General features: G+C 42.9%; 2 protein-coding genes and 1 long non-coding RNA gene across 9 annotated transcripts in view; 1 reads left to right on the forward strand and 2 right to left on the reverse strand.

The window, feature by feature from the left end:
• Positions 1-11,931, reverse strand: part of LOC142100750 (uncharacterized) — a 106,162-nt gene extending 94,231 nt beyond the window's left edge. For both annotated transcript variants that reach the window (XR_012678894.1, XR_012678895.1), the window contains exon 1: positions 11,199-11,931. This is a non-coding gene — a long non-coding RNA (uncharacterized LOC142100750). The remainder of the gene's footprint in view (positions 1-11,198) is intronic.
• Positions 1-14,473, forward strand: part of LOC142100749 (relaxin receptor 1-like) — a 356,003-nt gene extending 341,530 nt beyond the window's left edge. The window contains exons 17-18 of the mRNA XM_075184528.1: positions 12,839-13,054; positions 13,690-14,473. Of these exons, the coding sequence (XP_075040629.1) occupies positions 12,839-13,054; positions 13,690-13,877 (404 nt within the window). The 3' untranslated portion in view covers positions 13,878-14,473. The remainder of the gene's footprint in view (positions 1-12,838; positions 13,055-13,689) is intronic.
• Positions 14,474-15,449: 976 nt separating this feature from the next.
• The window catches only part of STARD8 (StAR related lipid transfer domain containing 8), a 128,991-nt gene continuing 126,802 nt past the window's right edge, over positions 15,450-17,638 (reverse strand). For all 6 annotated transcript variants that reach the window (XM_075184531.1, XM_075184529.1, XM_075184530.1 and 3 more), the window contains one exon: positions 15,450-17,106. In XM_075184531.1, coding sequence (XP_075040632.1) covers positions 16,989-17,106 — 118 coding nt within the window. In that variant the 3' untranslated portion in view covers positions 15,450-16,988. The remainder of the gene's footprint in view (positions 17,107-17,638) is intronic.

The raw sequence follows: 17,638 nt of genomic DNA on the forward strand, positions 1-17,638 counted from the left end.
CTTATAAAAATAACACAATGCAGGGAGCAATTATGTGCTGTAGTCTTTATCAACCAATCAGATGTCCTCTTATTAGCATGCTATACAGTGGCGTGTAAAATGCTGTTTTCTGCTATCATCCACATTTGTACTTCCTGTTCCAACATTTAGGTTTTTGACGTTTCTTACAGACTAGCCAGCAGGTAAAGTGAGTTCAGCGTTTTATTTCAGTTTTAGTGGCTCTTTAGCAGCGTACATGGAGAAACTGTAATATGTGCCAAGTAGCTCAGTGAGGCACAAGAGGGCAGCATGGTGGCTCAGTGGTTAGCACTTCTACCTCTCACCATTGGGGTCATGAGTTCAATTCCCATCCATGGCCTTATCTGTGTGGAGTTTGTATGTTCTCCCTGTGTTTGCGTGAGTTTTCTCCTGGTGCTGCGGTTTCCTCCCACACTCCAAAAACATACTGGTAGGTTAATTGGCTGCTATTAAATTGACCCTAGTCTGTGTGTCTGTCTTTATGTGTGTGCGTTAGGGAATTTAGACTGTAAGCTCCAATGGGGCAGGGACTGATGCGAGTGAGTTCTCTGTACAGCGCTGCGGAATTAGTGGCGCTATATAAATAAATGATGATGATGATCTATATTAGGATATAGTCAAACATCTGAGTCCAGCCATAGTTTCTTTCACCAGGGCAGTTTCAAATAATTTTTACGCAAGATCTGTGACACAAAAATTAGAAATGGCAAATAATATTGGTATTTGTTATTAAACACAGTTCTCATCATACGGGGAGGGGAATATTTTCTTATCCTCTACCTGGCTAAATGCAAAGCTGTAATACAAGGTGCATTTCAAGAAATATTAGCAGAGTAATTTTCTAATGTACTGTAAAAGAATCTCATTTCTTCTTAATCATCTTTATTTAGATATATTTTGTCATTAGGTTAGTGGGATAGAGAGTGAGAGGGGGGAGAGACAGACACCCCCAAGCAAAGCAATTTTTTTTAAAATAAAATAAAACATTTTAAACTGTCCAGTCCTGGCAGAGGGTTTAGATTGACAGGGAACTTTAGTATCCATAGAGATGTTGGCAGTAGATGTGGACAAGGAATGGTTTCTGTGGCAATCCCACCAGTAGTGTTAACTGGAGCAAAACTGCAGTCTTCAGGTTTCCAGTTGTCTCTCCAACTGTTGTTCATCCTGATTTAGGGCGACAGGTTCTGGAAGAGTGCACTTTGGTGGTCTTTATTAAGCTCATGTGCAGTAGTTGCTGCCTCTGGAAGTAGCATTATTTTTGGAGGAAACAACAACACAGCAGAAGGAGGAACTTGTAAATCATTTTTTTAGCGCGATTGGCCATTTAACTGTGTCACTGTCAATTGTGCCTGCTGTAATCATAACATTTGACATATTGTTCCTTATTACTGAGACAGAGAGCGGTGGCGTGGGCATGGAACATTAGGATTTTCTAGGATGTGAGGCTTTATCACCAAAAAGTGAGGATGACTTTAGCCTACTTGCTTCTGTGCCTAGAAACACATTGGCTGCCATAGTTCCCATCAACCCTAAAAGTCCTTGACTACAAGCTACTGTCACTTGCCTCATCTGCATTGCCTCAGTGTGATGGGGCAGATCAGGAAACTACCTGGGAACTAGTTGCTCACATCACAATTGCACAGAAAGCACCTGCGTGCTATGAGTTGGTTTTCAGGGTTAATATGTTTCACCCTGTGGGATATTGACCGGGGGAAACATTGTAAGCTACCCTTTTCCATTATCTTAACCACTCCTACACTGTAATTAAGACAAAGTTTAACATTTTTTTTTAACTTTTTTTTAAATCAACAGGGAATTTTGTCTTGTTCAGTGGATTAAAACGATATAGTACTTCTAAAAAGTGAAATATACCTTATTATTAATGTACATTTTCTGCAGTGCCATAGAGTAGGGAAAACAGGACATACATAAAACAGCGACATACAAGGTAGACAAAATAAATGCAGACATGAAAACAAAGGGTATGGAGGACCCTGCTCATTAGAGAGCTTACATTCTAAGTGGAAGAGGACCCAGCTGGAACAAGAGGAGCAAATGTGGTTAGAGTGGAGAATGGGACAGTTGTGTGGGTGCATTAGTGTGAATAGTATTGTTGGAGAGAAGGGGAGCTCTAAAAAATAAAATTAAAAGAAAGGGCTTTCAGAGAGCATCTAAAGATTTCAAGGCTGTGAGAAAGCATGATTGGGCATGGTAGGGAATTACATAAGTGGGGAGCAGCACAGGAGAAGTCTTGAAGGCGGGAGTGAGAGGTGGTTATCAGAGACAAGACAAGGCGCAGGTCATAAGTAGATCTAAGAGGGTGGGAGGGAGAGCATTTTGATATGAGATTTGAGATGCATAAACGGTTGGTGTTGTTGAGGGCTTTGTAGGTAAGGGTGAGTAATCTGATTTGGATTCTGTAGGACACAAAAGTGGTGCAGCAGATGTGGAGCGGTGAGAGGAAGATCAGTCTTGCAGTAGCATTTAGGATGGACTGAAGTGTGGATATATAGGTGTCGGGAATGCTAGATAGCAGGAGGTTGCAGTTGTCAAGAGGGGAGATGAGAGAATGGATAAGAGTTTTGTTAATATTTTACCCTATATTTTGTATAGCTTAGGTCAAAATGATTGCAATCATCTGCTTCCTATAGCCATAGATGAGCCTCCTGCATATCTCTACTGGTAGGTTGGTCCACTTTTCTTGTGCAAACTACTTCAGTTTTCCCAGATTTGAAGGCTGCCTTCTCCCAACTGCAGTTTGAAGATCGCTCCAGTTTTCTATGGGATTGAGATCTGGATTAATTGCTGGCCACTTCTTTAAGTCTCTTTACTTAATATTGTTTATATATACATACATGCAGTTATTGGCAAGTCACACTGATATATTGGATAATGTGTGGCTTTGCCATTTGTATATAAACATATGCATTTTCCTTTTCTTTTTAAATGTTTTCATTTAGTGTCGCTTTAAAAGGTTATGGCACTTTATGTGGTTATCCAGCAATCAGTGGGTAAATAGATGCTGGTTTAATACTTTTGCATTAGAATATTTGTGTTTTTTGTTTTTTTTTGCATTTTTACAATTCGGATTACCATGGTGACATTGTTAGCCACTCCCCTTATGATGATGCTGCTCTGCATTGTTTATTCATTGGCAGTTTTGATCTAGTGGGAGTGCTCTTCCCTTGCAATGCATGCTGGGATGGCAGAGCAAACATAGACAACTCATTTCACATTGCAGCAGGTGTAAGGTATGTTAATTATGCTGTGCACTATATGTATTGAGTATGTTTGTCAGACTCACATGATGTCCCTGAGGAAAGTACTATACTGAAACATTGGAATGGATTAAATACACCCTTTTATGATTTTTACTCACCATAAAATCGATTTCTCTAACTCCATTGGCAGACACTGCACGACATTGGGTACAGTAGGTGGGACTAGGAGTTTAGGCACTTATCAACTTATTTCTTACGCTCCTCCCCTACTGTGCCCCACCTCTCCAGCTCAGACCTCAGTTTTGTATAACCAAGCCAAGACAAAAGGAGAAGCAATACAGACAATAGCACCAAAAACAGCACTACTTTCAGAGCAAGGGTGGGGGCACATTTTCTCCAATGTAGTAAGAGAAACGGATTATACTGTGATTATTATAATTATTATCTTTGACTTATAAGGCGCCACAAAGGGTCCGCAGCGCCGTACATTACATATACAGAAAACAGAACCAAGACACAACATGATACAAAAATATATACAAACACAGGTGACCAAGTAAAGCAAATCAGATTAGATCTAACAGATAGTGAAAGGGATGGTAGAAATCAGCGAGAAGGCCAAAGCTTAAGAAAACAGGGCTAGCGAAGCAGGTCAAGAGGTACAGAGGGTGAATGAGCAGTAGAAGGAGCACACAAGGAAAGAGGGCCCTACTCATGAAAGCTTACATCCTAAAGGGAAGGGGGAGACACAAAAGGGTGGTACTAACTGGGGGAGAGAGCCAGGGCAAGGGAGTTAGGAGGACTGATAGACTTGAATAAAGAAATGAGTCTTAAGGGCCCGCTTGAAGCCTTTGAGAGTAGATGCTAACCTGATGGAACGTGGAAGATCGTTCCACAGCAGGGGAGCATCCCGGGAAAAGTCCTGAAGACGAGAGTGAGAGGAGGTGATCAGTGACGTAGTGAGGCGACAGTCACAGGCAGAGCGGAGTGGGCGGGTAGGAGTGTAGGTAGGGGAGGATTGACTAAGAGCTTTATAGGTGAGGGTGAGGAGTTTAAATTTAATTCTGTAGGGTATGGAGAGCCAATGTAGTGACTGTTGGAGGGAGACTGCAGATACAGAGCGGCGGGAGAGAAAAATGAGGCGGGCAGCAGCATTGAGGATAGACTTAAGAGGATCAAGGCGAGAATCAGGTAGGCCAGAGAGAAGAAGGTTACAGTAGTCAAGGCGAGAGATAACAAGCGAGTGAACAAGGGTTTCCGTGGTGAGAAAGGGAAGTAGCAGAATTTTGAGAGGGACAGAATGTGAGGCTTAAATGAGAGGGTGGAATCAAGGATGACCCCAAGGCTTGGGGGGCAGAAACGAGGGTAGAGTTATTAACAGAAATAGAGAGGGGGAGAGGTAGGAGAGTCCTGGCAGGGGGGAAGACTATAAGCTCGGTCTTGGAAATATTGAGTTTAAGGAAGTGTTGGGACATCCAAGATGAGATGGCCGAGAGACAGGAGGAGACACGAGACAGAAGGGAAGGGGAGAGGTCAGGGGATGAAAGATAAATTTGGGTATCATCAGCATAGAGGTGGTACTGGAGGCCAAAGAGGGAGGAGGTGTAGAGGGAGAAAAGTAGGGGGCCAAGAACGGAGCCTTGAGGAACACCAACAGGTAGGGGAAGAGGGGGTGATGTAGAATCATGAGTAGAGACTGAGAAGGAGCGGTTGGTGAGGTAAGAGGAAAACTAGCAGAGGACAGTGTTACATAGGCCTATAGATTTGAGAGTTTGCAAAAGGAGTACGTGGTCAACGGTATCGAAGGAAGCAGAGAGGTCAAGAAGGATAAGAAGGGAGTAGTGTCTATTGGATTTAGCGAGGAGGTGGTCATTAGTGACCTTAGTGAGGGCAGTTTCAGTGGAGTGGAGGGGGCGAAAACCAGATTGGAGCGGGTCAAGGAGTGAGTGAGAGGAGAGAAAGAAGGCGAGACGATTGTAGACAACCCGTTCAAGGAGTTTGGAGGTAAAAGGAAGACGCAAAATAGGTCGGTAATTAGAGAGAGAGAGGCGGGATCAAGGGACGGTTTCTTGAGTATGGGGGAGACAAGAGCATGTTTAAACGAGGAGGGGAAGATTCCAGAGGAGAGGGAGAGGTTGAGGAGGTGTGCAAGGTGGGAGCAGGCTTCGAGAGAGAGGGAATGGAGGAGGTGGGAGTGGATTGGGTCCTGTGTGCAAGTGGAGGGGGAGAGGAAGAGAGAAGGGTATGGACTTCATCTGCAGATACCGGAGTGAAGGAAGAGAAGGAGGGTGAGCTAGCAGGAGTGGAGGGGAGAAAGGAGATAGCAGCAGCAGAGGAGGGTGAGAAGGGGGACAGAATGGGCATGGAGAGGGTGGGGTAAGAAGGGACTGCTGCGAGATGTCATGACGTATAGACTCAATCTTGGAGGTGAAGTGGGTTTCGAAGTTGACAGCAGAGAGCGTGGGTGGGAGAGGGGGAGGGGAGGGGATAGGAGGGAGTTGAAGGTGGCAAAAAGCCGACGGGGGTTGGAGGATTGGGAAAAAATGAGAGCTTTAAAGAAAGATTGTTTGGAGAGGAATAGGGCTGAACTGTCAGAGGCAAGCATGAACTTGAAGTGGAGGAAGTCAGCATGAGTGCGTGACTTTCTCCAAAGCCGTTCTGCACTGTGGGAGCATTTTTGAAGATAGCGGGTAAGTTTAGTGTGCCGCGGTTGCGGCGGGGACCGGCGAAGCTTGACGGTGACAGCCGGGGCGACAGAGTAAAGTGCAGCGGAAAGAGTGCGATTGTAAAAGGAGACAGCCTTATCGGGGCAAGAAAGAGTGGTGATGGGGGAGAGGAGCGAGCCCAGGGAGGAGGAGAAACTGGTAGGATCAACTGTGTCAAGATTACGCCTGAGAGTAAGAGTGAGAGTAACCTTGGGGGACGGGGATGATGAGAGGGGTGGAGAGATGCTAAAAGAGAGGAGATGGTGGTCCGAGAGAGGAAACGGTGAATTAATGAGGTCAGAGACAGTGCCGAGGTGTGAAAAAAACAGATCTAGGGAGTGGCCACTGCGGTGGGAGGGAGAGGAGGTCTATTGAGAGAGACCAAGGGAGGAGAAGAGGGAGAGAATTTTGGAGGCAGCAGGGTCTGAGGGATTGTCTATAGGGATATTAAAGTCCCCTAAGATGAGGGAGGGAAGGTCAGAGGAGAGAAAGTGAGGGAGCCAGGTGGCAAAGTGATCAAGAAATTGGGAGACAGGACCAGGAGGACAGTAGATAACAGCAACACGGAGGTGGACTGGGTGGAATAGGCGGTTAGAGTGTACCTTAAAGGAGGGGGAAAAAAAGGAAGGGTTCAGGGGGAAGAACCCGAAAAGAACAGCAGGAGGAGAGACGTATGCCGACGCCACCACCTTGCCGTTCCCCAGGTCTGGGTGTGTGGGAGAAGGACAAGCCCCCAAAAGAGAGCAGCTGGAGAAGTAGTGTCCTCAGGGGATAGCCAGGTTTCAGTGATGGCAAGCAGGTTGAAGGATCTAAAGATAAAGAGATCATGGATAGAGGTCAATTTGTTACAGACTGATCTGGCATTCCAGAGACCACAGGATAGTGGAAGGGAGGGAAAATGAGAGATGTGGATGAGATATCTTCTTCTCTTTCCTACCATTGGGGGACACTGCAAGACATTGGGACATACCAAAGCTGTCTCTAATGGAGGGATTGCTCTGGAATGGCTGCACGCAACATCCTGCGCACACAGCTTGCATCAGCTGATGCAAAGCTATGCAACCCAGAAAACCCTGCAGTAAAAGTAGATGTTGCCACCCTGCACAACTGCTTTACAACAAATAAAAGAAAACCCAGCGCACAGCAGACCTGATCTAATAAAATCAATAAATGAATAAATGATATAATAATGTATATAAATTTAATAGATCAATATAATATATATATATATATATATATATATATATATATATATATATATATATATATATATATATAATAAAACCAGTATAATAAAGTTTGATGTTTGACTCTTGGAATTTGCGATATCCTATGGTCTCCACTTGATCGGACTGAGTGGGGGGAATATAGCTTCACTCCTTGAAAAAGTCCAACCTATTGGGACGAAAAGCGTTGTTAGACGTACTAGCTATGTCAACCTTCCCTGATACAGGAGCTATATTTACACGAAAACGACGTGCTATATTCACGAAAATTACAAACAACAGAATGCTTGTCCACAAGCTCCTGAGTTAAGTGTAATGCAGAAACTATCCTCTGAGCCAATATTGGCCGGAGTGACGCACCTCTCATTTTCCTGGAAAGGTAAAATTCAGGAGTGCAATCTACACTACCACCACCGAACCCCTGCGAACAGGGGAGATATGCAAGGGAACGCCCCTATCCTGGGATTAACATATTTTCCCAGAGTCAGTAAGTTAAAAGTGGCCAAAGCAAGCGCTCTGATCATCCAACTAGATTTCATGGCTTCACCTGCCGAACCAAATGGGGACAGAACTGGAAGAGACACCTCAAAGAAAAGACTGCAGATACCGTGATCCAGCTTGCGGGGAAAAAATACAACTTAGGAAGCCAGCCCTGGGACTCACACCAAGCATTGCACTGTTTAGACCAAGGAGACCCGAAGGATAGGGCCTCCAATGCCACAGCACCAAGCTAGACAATATAAAGAGTGGAAGAAAAAGGCCATTGAATGTTCAGATCTGGCCACAGAGGTAGGCGGAAGGGAGGTGTTGCCCCAATCCGCCAATGTCTGAGAACCGTGCTCTGCGAGATAAATGAAGGGCCCCAGGATACCTGGAAGCCACACTCCTAGAGAGCTCTTTACCCGTGAGAACCTGAGACGTGGAAGAAACAGGTACACCAGACCGAAGTTTCAGAGAACATCTTAGGTTTGGAAAATTCCACTTAAGGGTCTCTATATTATGAGCAGTAAAGGGGGGACCTGAGAAATAAATATGGACGCCCTGGGGTCTAAGTCTGGAGTTCACCAAAGACTCCACCAGGGGGGCAAAGGATGTCCCCATGGATAGACTATTCCCCCTGGTTAATTGCCTGCCTGCTGAGGCTCTTGTCCTTCCACTTATTCCTGTCAGGATAATGGTCAAAAGTATGGGAATACGACGCACTGCTCAGGCCATAACATGGACGTCCCTCAAGCTGCTCATGGGCCACGTGTTCCTCTGTGATGCTATAGAAATGCAACAGGTGTGGCCCTACTGACTGATTGTCTTGAGGCTTCCTGATTAGGACCTGCTGGGCCCGATGCCACATTCTGAGCACCAGATTTGATAGTACAGACTTTTTGGGATGACCTAAAAGACCCTGGAACCATAAGGATCCTAATAATTCGCCTTTATCCAACAGACTATAGCCTGTCAGGACCAGGGTCCAGGACCTGGAGAACGACTGACCTCCCTCCTGACTGTCAGGCTAACGACTGTGAGAGAGATAGGCGTATGGTCTTGGACAGAGAGATGATCTGCAAGTCCAATAACCTGGTGAGAACCAGTCCCCTTCTTGGGAATTTCCCTCTGGAGATTTCGAGAGATGAGCATGAAACCCTACTGCCTCGAACATTGGTACCCTATTTTCCAGAAGTCTCGAGCAACTGAGAAAAGAAAGTTTCTCTGCGTGCTAGGAGCATCCTTTTCCTGCACTGAAATGGGGGGCCCCTTTTCCTACTATAGGAAGACCCTGTGGGACCCAGTAAAGAAGATGAGGTCTAAGAAACTTATCTGCTGTAACAGATAGTGGGGGCTTACGTAGTTTCTGCACCCAGATGTGCACTTACAGGGACTGAATGGAGATTTGCTTGTGAGAAAAAGATGATTGAGCACTCGGAAAGAGGTCGTCCGGATAGGGCACTATCGGGACTCGTTGGATGCGCCGTAGCCCTGCCATGACCTCGGAAGCCCACGAGGCGCAATTTGCAGAATAAAAGCAGCAGGATCCTGAACCGGAACTGAAATCTCTGTACCGCCAAAGTGAAAGAGACACCGATGCCCCCTTTTCCGACTACATGTAAGAAGGTACAGGTAAGACCTTCATGATGTATATTGAGGCCAGGAACTGTCTCTGTTCACTGCCTGCAATGACTGTGCATAGTGACTACATCCAAAACTAGGGAATGCAGGCCTGCCTGTTGAGGGACTGCCAGCTTAAATGAAGCGAAAGTATCGGTCTGTGGCCAAGGAAGAAGTTGGAATAAAATACCAACTCTCGAGAATACCAACAGGTATATAGGTTTCTCTACTATATGTTCCTATGGGAGCTAAGAAGTGAGTACACAATGGGGTACTTCGTCCTTGGGAAAAAAGGAGACAAAGGGATAAAACAGAGCCCTTTACATGGCCTAGTGGAGCTGATGGAAAGAGATATACTCTTACCTCCAGTGGCCCCTAGAGACTACACTGTAACTCTGCAAAAATGAGAAGCTCCGATCTTGTAATGTACTGCAGAATACCTCTGGCTAACTGCTCTGCCCATCGGTCAATGGGCTTTTTCAAAAACCCAGCTATGACCCCGTGGGGTGTTAACATACATATAGGGATAGCAGAATAGTTGAATAGATGAGTTACAGGGTTGTCAACCCTAGGGGTACTTTCCCATATAACTATTTTCTCTGCCAGGAGAGGGAAAAAAGATGAGAATAGGCCCAGTCTAATAATTGTTTATTTGGCTGAATGCCAAAATTCAGACATCCTGCCCAGTATCTGAGGCGTTGCGAATGGGCCACAAACTCAAGTTCCGCAAGGGTTAAAGTGTGTCTGATGCTTAAGCCGAGACTATCCATCCTGAGAGAGATGTGGAGCTTTCAGAGTTAACAATGTTCTTGTCTGTAATTCAAGATCCAACTAGCCATCCTCTACCGAGGAATGTACCATATCCTGATCCCGACTGTGGACAACTCTGAAAAACATAAATACGCTTACCGCTGTGAGATGGTGAGGACATGCATCTAAGTCTGGGTGGTCTTAGACCGGGACAGAGACATAGCAGCTCCTGTCTGGGAAGATGTGCCTGCGACAGATCTGATCTGTGTGGGCTCAGTGTGCAGAAGCGCGAGAAAAAGGAGAATTCACATACCTTTTCAGACCCTAAGATCCTCTTAGGGAGTTCGGCCATTGATACTACCAGTGATTTAGTTTAGACCGTCCGATCCAGAGCTGCTGACACCAAAGTGGGAGCACCTGGTTCGCATATATATATATATTGCAGCTCTGACGTACCAGCGGGTCCGTATGACGGCTAAGGCAATGCTAGGCAAAGTGTCACACGATAAATATGTATATGATCTTGGTACATATATAATGCAGTACAGATGAACCAGCAGGTATCTTACCACTGAGGGTGCCCTTTTTAGACATAATACAATGCTAGGAAAGGTGTCACAGAATAAATCTGCATTATATCCTTTGGGCACACACATATTATATATATATATATATATATATATATATATATATATAAATAAATAAAATTGCAATACGGACGTAGTAACTGGTTTCTTTCTTTGCAATAAATCTGTATATCATCTATGCGATACCTACACAATGCAGTGCAGACATACCAGCGGGTGACTTACCCATGGAAATCCCCTCTTTAAACATAATGCATAGTACAGATGAGAAATTAAAATTGCATTTGGCACATGTGCAGGACCGCACAGATGTAGCCAAGAATCTCCTGATTTTGGATGTTTCCTCTTTTGAACATATTTTGGATTGTACATGAAACCACAATCACAATAGAGAAAAATACATCTTCCTTATTTATTTATTTTTATAAGTGTGAGTATAATATAAATATTCCAGTATATATCTATACAATCTCAATATTGTAGGAGTTTACCAAGTCCATATACTAGGTAATCCTAACATTAGCCACCAATCCCCAGACTCTGAGATAAAATAGCTGTAGTCCTGTGTAGAGAAGTATTGAAACTCCATACCCGGATAGTAGCTGAGGGTATGCAGCATGCACTCAATGTGGCACTCAATGTGTCTCCGTGTGCCAGTTCCAAAGATGGCCGCTGTCCGCACCAGGAAGCTGATCGGTAGGAGAAGGTAGTGACTCTTGCAGATCGTTTCCTATTATGGCTGCCTCCCTGTATCCCCGATCAGCTCATATTAACATATGGCTGTCGGCTTTCAGAGTCCCCACGCCATGTGATAGCTGCCCACGCTGCATGCGCTCTTCACAACAACTGAATCGCCTCCTAATGAGAGCAATTGTTGTTTCAGTTCCCCGCTGCTTGTGTCTAGGGGCTGGGTGAACATGCCGTGCATGTCGGGCTGACGGGGAGGAGAGGCTGTTACAGCTCCAATCCCGCCGCCCTTAAAGTAATGTGGCCGCAGCCGTCTATCTGGCTGATATAATATAAATAATTTGGTGTCCATAATATCTGCTACCTAATGGCAGACTTAAAAGTAAGGTCCCTTTGCTCGTTTCTAAGGGAGACTGCCGGCAGAGGTGCAAGGGAAGCGAGACAAGGCTGCTGCTTACCTGCGCTGGGACCCAAAGTGAACAGAGCTGAAGTCTTATTCACTCCTCTGGGTCAAAGTCCCGTGCTACACCTGAAAGGGAATTAAAATTAAAACATGAAAAACCTACAACTAATACAAGTATGGGCAGGAGCCTATACTGAAGTCATCTATTTCCTACGCACTTAGAAAAAACTGGGGTCTGAGCTGTAGAGGAGGGGCATAGTAGGGGAGGAGTGTAAGGAACAAACGTTGATAAGTGCCTAAACTCCTAGTCCCACCTACTATACCCAATGTCTCACAGTGTCCCCTAATGGTAGGAAAGAGAAATAAATATATAAAAAAAATATATATCACCCCATTTACGATTGTTTCTATTCCTATTTACATTTAAGATATTGTTTAATTATATCTTTAATGAATTATATTAAATCTTTATAACATGTGTGACAACAATCTTATAAATATAGTATTTTAAATAAAAAGAGTAGGGGTGCTTTTTATAAAAACTATTAACTTTAGTAGCGCTACAATTAATAGTGTTTATAAGGCACTTTTTATTTTAGCTTTTGTATTAATAGATGTACCTTATCCTGGCACCAAGTGGTCACATCGCTCCCTTAAGACCAGCAATCTCACCGTTGGAAACTTAAGTGACGAGAATTGTTTCACTCCTGTCGCAAATCTTTGCTTTCACTTTTTCTGTAATTCTACATTTACTGCATGTCGCTATAACACCCATCAGCATTGTAGTGTCTTCAACCCTGTTGTCGGAATACTGCTCGTCGCCAATTTGCACCCCACCCCTTATTGCAGTGATAAGGAATGAAAGATCATGACTTTCTTAAAATTCTTATTTTGGAACAGCAGTCACCATAAACTGCTTAACAGTCACATTAAGAAGGGATAAATGACAGTATATTGCCGTAGGTGGTTTGTTATATATGCCTGTTGAGGAGAAAATTGAGATGTTAAAGAAAATTAAGATCAATTGATTGCGTGAAGGAATGAAAAGAATGACAACACTCATTCATATTCTGAGGCATAAATCATTTCTAAAAAGATTAAAATTGTGCTAGAATCACCCATACTTCAACTTTCTTTCCAGGACTGAACTTGCTAGCTTTTATCATCATCGTCTTCTCATACAGCAGCATGTTCTACTCCATTCACAAGACAGGTACCAAAACAGCAGAGCGTAGCGTCCTGTCCCGTGAAGTCACCATAGCCAAGAGGTTCTTCTTCATAGTGTTCACAGATGCCCTCTGCTGGATTCCCATCTTTCTGTTGAAGGCTGTTTCACTCACGGAGGCAGAGATTCCAGGTGAAGTAAAATAAAAACAACTCAGTAGATCATTTGTTCATTTGGGAATCTAGCATTATTCCCACCATTACACAAAGTCATTTAAATTGTTCTCTTTCTATATTGAATTAACCTGGGGCTTAAACTTGTTAAACCATATTAAATTCAATGGAAATTCAATAGATTCATTTGCACGCTTATAGGAATATGAAGGGCAATATCATTCCATTTCTCTGCGGGTAATAGAAATAAAGTCTAGATGTAATTTGCACGGAGGTCATGAATTGTCAAGATCACAGGTTCAGAAAAAACCCAAAAAAGGCTACACAGGAAAATGGTTAATGAGGTTACCATACATACATACTTAAATGTGTATTTATATGTATATATTAGATAAATAGTTGGTGTAAGTGTCTAGGATCAGATTTACTCCTATTTTTGCCTTGCTCTCCTTAATGACTCAGGCCCACGGTGTTCCAGAATCCACTCTTATTGGATTACGTTTGTGCAGTGACTTGGTGTTTTAGCACCCCACAAAGCTAATGAAGGTGTCTTGAAGGTGTCTTTAGTTGTGACTTACCTGTCACAAGATAGACAACCAAACCGGATGCTCACTTTTAGTCAAAATAACTAAAATGTTTTCTCTTTGTTTCCAGGCACCATTACATCCTGGGTTGTGATCTTCATTCTGCCAATTAATAGTGCGCTGAATCCCATCCTGTACACTCTAACAACCTCATCCTTTCAAGAGAAACTCAAGCAATGTCTGCAAAGTAAAAGACACCAACTGCAAGAGTCTGGCAAAAGTTTTACACTGGTCTCTATCCACACGAACACCGCCTGACACTGCCAGTATTGATATGCTTGCAGCGAGACTACGTAACTCTTCAACACTTCCTGGACCTCGTGTGGTACCAGTTTCATTATTTAATAGTTGTGCCTTTTAGAAATCCATGCAGGGAGTACAGGAACACAATCTTCTGGTGACTGATTTTGGGATTACACCTCTTGACATGGGGACTGTGCCTTTTAGTCCTAAAACTATGGCTTTTAGGATCATGCTGCTTGGAGGCAACCAGCCCTTTCAATGACAACATTGTCTCCTACTGCTAATTCTCTGCAATTTGGACTTTAATATGCCGAAAGGAACCTGTGAATAATGTGACCCTGGGCAAATGCCAATGATAATAGACATCAGTATGGTGAACTGCACCTCAGTGTATAGGATGGTAGGTTGTGTATCTTTCACTACTGTTGTGAAAAAAAATGGAAAATCCCCATTGTAATGCGACAGACAATTGTTGGAAAAAGAGGAGCATCATTACTGGACAATCGGGCCAGCAAAAGGTGGCTGGGTTTAGGACTCCTGAACAGATAAACCAATATAAATGTTAAAAGTTGGATTTATTGACTGTATACATAGAATTGCTGTAAGGGGGAATATATGTGTACATATATTTATAAATTCCTTATTACAAGTCTTGTTGTATTTTTAATTTTGATAGATATGTAGAAGTGGTATGTCTTTTATAATCTATTGGTTTAGTGTTCTCCAAGCTGTGAAGGTTTCAAAATAGAACAAAGGTGAGGTCACATGCTGGCCTATTCTGACACGAATGAAAGACGCTTGTCATGTTCCACTTTCTAAAAATTATCCTTGTTTATCTCGTACCATCAGAAAAGCACAACATTTACCAAGTGACGAATTTCATTTTATACAAGAATCTCTTACCCCAAAACCTGGGGGTATATTTACTAAACTGCAGGGTTGAAAAAGTGTAGATGTTGCCTATAGCAACCAAATTCTAGTTAGCTTATTTAGTACATTCTACAAAATGACAGCTAGAATCTGATTGGTTGCAATAGGCAATATCAAACCTGCAGTTTAGTAAATATACCCCCTGGTGTTCAAAAATTGCTGAAAACCAGAAAGAAAAACCTGTAAATAAAATTGCCGTTTCTTGGTGATAATATCATACATAGAGACAGGATTACCAAGTGTTTTCTTCTACAGTGTGTTTAGGAGATATTTGGGACATGGCTGTGCAAGTTACAAGGGATGGAGGCTTACTGGGAAAATCCTAAGCATCCGAGATATTCGCCCCTTTATCTGTAGAGCTGTAAGAATGTAGATCAGGTGCAGGCATATTACATTATAAGTCCAAGCATTCCGCCAGCAGCTACAGCCTTCAGTTATCAAAGTGTAATGTAAGCAGACAACAAAATCTTAGTGTTCCGTTAGAGATGCAATTCAATAGCAGTTGTTCAGCCACAAATGCTGGCCCATAGTTTACTCAGTTTCATATTAAGTCATTATCTGCAATTACACACAGATACAAATATTCTAACAAGCACAAAATTTACAGTATTCTAATTTTGCAACTCCTAATCACAAAGGGGAAAAGAAATATCCAAATCACAGGTCATTTGGGGGATTTTATTATATTTTCTTTCAATAAAAGCAAATTATATTACAAAATGTCCCTTAAATAGAAACACTGATAGGGAACTGTGTTGAGCATGGCACAGTAATTTGGTGACATAACAGTACAAAAAGAATATATTATAATTTTCATCTGTACATTATTTATATAACATCAATCACCTTTAGACACATTATACTCCAGAGAGAGGTACGGAAGGATTCCCAAAGTCGGGAAGTTAAACTATGAATGCATTGAATATAACCACATTATTGTACACACAGGTGACGATGGTCTGTCCTAGTGCCCCATAGCACTTTATGACAATTATTGCAGAACTGCCTGGTCCCAATAAAGATGACATTTATACAGTATCTTTACACACACTTATGTCATTCCTGTAGAGCAACTTCAGATGTTCCTCATCAGAAAAAGAGTGGAGAAAAACAGCAGACACAGAGTCCTATTCATGGTACAGAGAGGAGAACTCTGTCCAGACAAACACCAACAGAGCAAGATCAGTTCTAGTTCTGGCCCTGCAGCAATACCAGCAATGGGCAGTTGTCAATGTGCAACAACACAATGACAGCCAAGGTGGGTTACATTTTAAAATCTAATTTTTTGGTTAAACATGGTAATTAACTTTGCATGAACCAGTTTCAAATTTTGATATTTAGAGTGTGTTTAACAGATTACAGAAATAAAAAACAAACAAAAAAAAAAACCAAAAAACATCCCACTCAAAATATTCTTGATTCACTGAAATGTTATCACAAGTTACAACCAATTTGATGTCCACCAGGATCAATATGGCAGTCAGCATGTCGTACATTGATCTGTTTTGCAAACCTCCTGCCCTAATTTAATGGAAAAGACACACAGATTCCCTTAAAAAAAAAAAAAGGACAGGCAGATTCATGTTATGTGCTAAAAATAGTCCAGTTCTACTCTCAAGCAGGAATTATAAATATTCTAAAACACATTTACATCATGTCAGACTAGCTTCATTTCAAAGCTCAGCACCTCAGGACATTCACGCAAAATACGCTGTCTTTCAATCTGAACATACAAAAACCTGCTTACTGGCATCACTGAGTCAAAAGAACATACACAAAATAAAACAAAACACAAATAATACTGATCTTTGTTAATGTCTTCCTAACTAGCAGCGCAAGAACATTGTGTGACTAGTGTCTTGCACAATACTGCCCCCTTGAGGTGGGCAGGAAAACAGTCACCTGTGTCATCCTTTGAAGCAATATGTTGCTACACAACTGAAGGACGTTTGAATTCATTGTTTACATCCTATGTACTCCTTGTCCACTTCATAGAGATGTATGATCACTTTTTAAGAGGGACTGTAAGTGCGGTACAAACACTAGACTATTCCTCTAGCTCATATGATATTACACATCTTGATGGAAATGTCCAAGTAAGATGAAATCTCTGACAAGATGGTAAGATGATTCTCTGAGATTGTTCAGTTCCTCTTGTTTCTGGACGGTACAGTTACTCCTCAGAGGTTCTTGTTTTTAAAGTTTTGTTTCTGGCCCACCCGGACTCAGAGGGGGGAATGAGTTCCGGATACGCACTACCTCCATTGCACAAAAGTGTTTAAAAACCTTGTTGTACCAGTCAGGAGAACGCCCCCTGCAAGGATAAAAACAAAAAGAAAAAGAATGCAGATGAACAGGTGCATAAATTTTATTTCAACATTATTTCTTTTCATAATAATAAAAGTAAATATTCATCATAAATATTCATCATCAATCCAGTCAGAAAAATAAGATTTATAATACAGGATTATGAACAACATGTTTATTTTCTTTTACAATCAGGGCCGGATTAAGGGAATGGAGGCCCCTGGGCTAAGGGGACCTCCATTCCCCTGTGAGGGCCCCTCCCCTCCCCCGTGATCCGAGCTGCCCGCGCCCCCCGTGACCCGAGCTGCCCGCGCCCCCCACCCCCGGCACTTACCTCCTTCTCCGGCGCGCTGTACGCTCTTTACTGAGGAGATCTCGTGAGAGAGAGACTCACAAAATCTCCTCAGTAAGGAGACTACAGCGCGCCGGAGAAGGACCGCAGTGAAAGTGCTCAGCAGCACTGATCGCGCCGTGGGCGTCCCCGCCCCCAACCGATCAATACTGCTGCTGAGCACTTTCAAGGGCCCCCTGGATGCCAT

Source organism: Mixophyes fleayi, chromosome 9, assembly GCF_038048845.1.
Source record: "Mixophyes fleayi isolate aMixFle1 chromosome 9, aMixFle1.hap1, whole genome shotgun sequence".
NCBI classification, from domain to species: domain Eukaryota; kingdom Metazoa; phylum Chordata; class Amphibia; order Anura; family Limnodynastidae; genus Mixophyes; species Mixophyes fleayi.